A 5,184-nucleotide genomic window follows, 5' to 3' on the forward strand; every position below is an offset into this window, starting at 1 on the left:
TAGAGTAAAGCCAGAGTAACCGGAGAAAAAACACCGTCTTTAAAGTGTAAAGCCATCTTAAGATGTATATATTAGATGAATTGTAAATTTGAATGGAGAAACTTGTGCCTGATCCTGTTGTTAATATGGCAACGACGTATGTTTTAACTAATACTATCAAACCAATGACCTTCTAAAGTGTACTATCCGTTTTCTACTCGCCTATCTTTTCGGCTTTTCCATGAGACGAAATTTCCATGAATATGCTCTATTCTCCTATCACAAAAATCGAGTTTTTTTGAAATAGGTGGAGATTTAACTGTTTTAAAGTAAGACATGTGAAAGTGTTGATGCATTAAGCTCTTTGAAATCAGCACTTTACATTCAATAAATGTTATTAAACGTGAATAAAGGGAAAACATAACACACATTTTGTTTCTCAATTTGATTTAAAGATGCTCCACCGCTGACAAATGGTATTTTTTTCACTATCAAAAACAGGAGCAGACGATTTAGTATTTTCTTCAGTTACAAAAGTTACTTACTTTACACCATTACCACCATTGAAATGTTTGAGCTTCTAATCTTATTTTAAGTTAGATATAAAAAAATAATTAATTGCATCCCAAAAACATTCCGTGGTACTCTATCCTATATGGAATGAAGTGCACCAAAGGCAAAATAAGTTTTTTATATTGTTTTTGTTGTTGTTGATTAGACATATATGTATATACGATTGAACACCAATTAATGTTCAAATGATGAATATCATTTATGCTCTGTCGGCGATGGAGCATCTTTAAACTTTTTCAATATAATATAAGGATGATAGCTTGGGTTTCACTTAATTCCAAACAAATTTAATTGTTTGAATTGTTTTTATATATTGTCAATGCATCAATGGGACTTGTATATAAGAGACATAAATTGATCGAAGCTTTAACATGTATGAAGTCTATTATATCCTTCATAATTCGCAGCCATCTTAAATATTTAAGGAATTAATCATCATCTGAAGCAAATTACTGTTGCAAATTTTGTCAAAAAATTACATTTCTATTTTAAGTAGAATTTTTATACGGGGAATTTATAAAAATTGCGGCAAATTTAACTATCAGTATTTCAATTCATATTTACAATAACAAACAAACCCAATATGCCAATCGCTAATTCTGCCATTCAATTTCGGTCCCTAAGCTGACAGTACCGGAAGTGACAAAATGACATCACCGGAAGAGATCGTACGTGCACTACAGCCATTGCTAGACTTACCGGAAACGGAACGGCAATCGTTCACTTCCGTTATCAACAGCGTTCTACCAGAGGATATTGTAATTCTGGAAAACATTGTAAGATACGTATTTTTTAAAAATATATTGATAAAATAACAATATTATGTTGAATTTATTTAACAAATTAAAGATATTTTTGTGCATTGACATCATCTCAAAATCCACTTCACACAAAAAAAATGTGAAAAAAACAGTACTTCCGGGTTAGAATGAGCCTTTTGTGGGAATCAATTTATATGAAGATACATTTTTATCCTGATATCCAAAGTATAAAACATATTCTGGTTACCTTTTCCCCCTGATCGTTTCTAGTTCATTGGAGCGAAATCGGGCGTGGAAGGTCACGTGATCAATATTGGGGACAAATCGTTTATGGATAGAGACTTGTGTTTGGTACTACTTAGACTGGCTGGATTTACTGAAAAGGTAAAAGTAAAGTCCCGGTTGAGGTAGATATAACTTTTTTAATTCGCATTGTTCAGATATATTCCGTCCTATAGAGTAATCTCCCCTTTTGGGTAAGTATAAACGGTGACGTCATTCTTTTAGGGGAAAATAACGTCAATTTCCAGAAAAATAAAGTGTCCTAAAATGAAATGCATATTACCAAATTCGTTACAAATTCTTATTAAACATTTTCATGGCATATATTTCCTGATTATATTCGTTTTAATCCACTGGTCTAAAATTACAAATCACAAAACACCATTACGTCTCCAAGACAACAACTGTCTAGATTTAATACGCAAATGACCAGCTAATATCCAATTATTTGTGTGTGCGTTTTTTAACTTATATGTTGATTTTTAACAGAGTGATATCGAGTTGGTGGCCTCGGATTCATCATCCGCCATGTTTAAAGCATGTAGCCACGTGATCAGTGCCATGACCTATTTCACCATGGAGCTCCTGGAACTCACACGCGCATGTCTACCGGAAATTGCCAAAAGTCTATTGCTACTGGTATGTCAGGTTATCTGCTACTAATCTCGCGATTTGATGGTTTGAAATCGCGATTTATGTGGAATATCACTATAACATATACATTTTATGTTCAAATTAATCTTAAGGAAAACATAAATAAGAGAGATAACAAGTGCCAGGGACCCTCATTGTCTCCGCTGAAGGCAGTGGGCCCTTTGGTTTACAGGTATATATGTTTTATTTGAATAAAACCGTATGATGGTCTGATATGGCCAGAATTTGGAGATAAATAAGCAATTTTACCGGTTTTTCAGTTTTCGAAAATCCTACATTCAAAACCGGAAAACGTGGTCTTTTATCAATGTATTAGTCAAAACATGTTTTGTCGTACATAATGTTCATCCTCGATACTCGAGAGGTTCCGACCACTTAAACGATCTCGACAACCCTGGACTATCTCATAGCAAAACTACGGAAGCCTGTTAGGGCCACATTGAAAAAATATTATGTTGTCATAACGACTTAGTATGTAGTAAGAACGACAAAGTATCTCGTAACACGACTTAGCTATGGTGTTATAACGACTTAGCTATATCATTATAACGACTTAGTATTTTGTAATAACGACATATTATATCGTAATTACGACTTCCCTATGTCGTTATAACGACTGACATTGTATCTCGTAATGATGTTAGTTATATCATTATAACGACTTAGTATCTGGTTATAACGACTTACCTATGTCGTTATTACCACTTTACTATGTCGTTATAACGACTTTGTATTTCATAAAAACAACTTAGCTTTGTTGTTTTAGCGACTTAGTATGTCGTAATAATGGCATAGGTAAGTCGTTATTACGACATACATATGTGCTAAGTAGTTATTACGAGACTAATCATTATTATGACATAGGTAAGTCGTTATTACGACATACGTAGTCGTTATAACGAATAGGTAAGTCGTTATTACAAGATACAAAATCCTGTTTACGACATAGCTAAAGTCGTTTTAACGAGATACTAAGTCGTTATTACGAAATCATATGCCGTTATAACGACATAGGTAAGTCGTTTTTACGATATACTTAGTCGTTATTACGACATAACTAAGTCGTTATAACGAGATACTATGTCGTTATTACAATATCTTAAGTCATAATAACGACAGAGGTAAGTCGTTATAACGAGATACTACAGTATGTCGTTATTACTACATGCTAAGTCGTTATAACAACATTATATATTTTTTTCAATGTTACCCTAACATACTTGCCTACAAAACTGAAGGCAGCTCAGGGCAACAAATCTGAACCTATCACAGGCCTGCATATTTTTTTTGACTACAGAGAGAGTGCGCCTTATTTCAACGCCACATAGTCAAACACAGTGTACCGTTATACAGCTCTTTTGAAGTACAGCAAAGGACTAAATTACCTGTTCTGTTCTGTTGTCTGAGATTGATCTGGACCCCTTGAGTATCGAGGATGATCTATGTTGCTCCTATTGTATAACTGTTATAAAGTATAGTATACAGGACCAAAAGCTGTATGTGTTGTGTCTGTTATTCAAATTTCAGTTTGGTAAAGCTTTGAAGGGTGAGAAGTCTGTGACGGTTGAGAACGTACAAACATTGGTGGAGAGTAATGTCGGAGGGGAATTACTACAGAGGATGAACATCCATGCAGGTTCCGACTCCGCGAGCGTCCCGGAAGTTGTCCCCGACATATTGGACAAAGTATTCTGGTTATTGTTTGCGCTTTATGGGACATCAGAAGTTACTGTGCTTTGGTAGTTAACCTTTTAGTGATATATTTTTCTGTGTAACCACATAATTGACATTTTTCAAAATAAGGTCACTGTGACCTATTTTTTGATACTAAGGTATATTTTCTAATTTTATTTTCAACAAATCAATGCATTATAATTCATGAAAAATAATTTAAAACTATCATTTGTTTAGAAACAAAACTGGATTACAATGGAAATTGACCCTGCTGTTCAACCCCTGTAGTACACAAGGGACTCTGACCTGACCTTAATAGTATGTAATAGCATGATGCCCTATCCCCGGGTATCAGTAAATATCGGTCATGGCCGCCAGAGAGCTCTAATTGACACTGCTACTTTATTTAGATAAAAAAATCGTTGAAATATGTTCTACTACCTGTATACTATGATATACCCGCTCTGGTCAGATAAACGTATCTTATTCTCATATCTGTGTCGTCTTTAGTAACAAATAAAAGTATATCACTTATTGGATTGTTGCGTTATCAATTATAAGTACGAGTTATCTCGCTTGCCACATTCTCCTCGTTAGAAGCACATCACAGAGTAAGGGAATTAGATACAGTTTATGATATATATTTGGATCTACCAGACTGTCAATAGGCCATTTTAGACGCTTTGTGGGTCCAGATCAAAAATCTATAAACGCAAATCTTACTCTAAATTCTATGATACACTGTATGAGAGATTAAGATAGTATCTAAATCTGACTATATATAGTATAATTTTATCGAGTTATTTTATCTGGGCTACTCAAAGAGGTGATTCCAAATTGTTAAACTGTAATTATTATCATATCATTGTAGCACCAAAGCAAGCGATCTTGTCTCTACAATCAAAACAAGGTTGAGGTTTATATTAATCAATCAGAAACCAATCTAGTCTATCTGAGTTACGTGCCTTTTCACTTAGTCCGGAGTAAAACAAAGGGAAGTAACCGTCTGCGCCTTCGTTTCACAATCAAATATTTGGAGACAATGCCCATTGTAACAGTTATTAAAACAGTGTGTATTACCATACGGTAGTTTTACTTCTTTTTAAAGATGCCCCACCGCTAACGGTATTTTTCTCTATCAAAAACAGGAACAAAAAAAATAGTATACGGAAGTTACTTGCTTTACATCATTACCACCATTGAAAACGTTTGAGCTTCTAATTTTACTTCAAAATAAAACTATTAGAAATATTAAATTGCA

General features: G+C 34.0%; 1 protein-coding gene across 1 annotated transcript; it reads left to right on the plus strand.

The window, feature by feature from the left end:
* Window positions 1-1,643: 1,643 nt before the first annotated feature.
* LOC138311129 (uncharacterized) lies at window positions 1,644-3,992 on the plus strand. The gene is made up of 3 exons (XM_069252590.1): window positions 1,644-1,697; window positions 2,085-2,234; window positions 3,777-3,992. Exons 1-3 carry the CDS (start codon window positions 1,644-1,646, stop codon window positions 3,990-3,992), a joined length of 420 nt encoding a protein of 139 aa, XP_069108691.1.
* Window positions 3,993-5,184: the final 1,192 nt, after the last annotated feature.

The sequence above is a fragment of the Argopecten irradians genome, chromosome 16, assembly GCF_041381155.1.
Source record: "Argopecten irradians isolate NY chromosome 16, Ai_NY, whole genome shotgun sequence".
In the NCBI taxonomy this organism is placed as follows: Eukaryota; Metazoa; Mollusca; class Bivalvia; order Pectinida; family Pectinidae; genus Argopecten; species Argopecten irradians.

Bases quoted from the DNA above. Each gene is read 5' to 3' on its own strand.
- LOC138311129 (XM_069252590.1), top strand. From the start codon at position 1,644: ATGGATAGAGACTTGTGTTTGGTACTACTTAGACTGGCTGGATTTACT. The intron at 1,698-2,084 runs GTAAAAGTAAAG...GATTTTTAACAG, and splicing joins TGGCTGGATTTACTGAAAAG to AGTGATATCGAGTTGGTGGC. The intron at 2,235-3,776 runs GTATGTCAGGTT...TTCAAATTTCAG, and splicing joins CCAAAAGTCTATTGCTACTG to TTTGGTAAAGCTTTGAAGGG.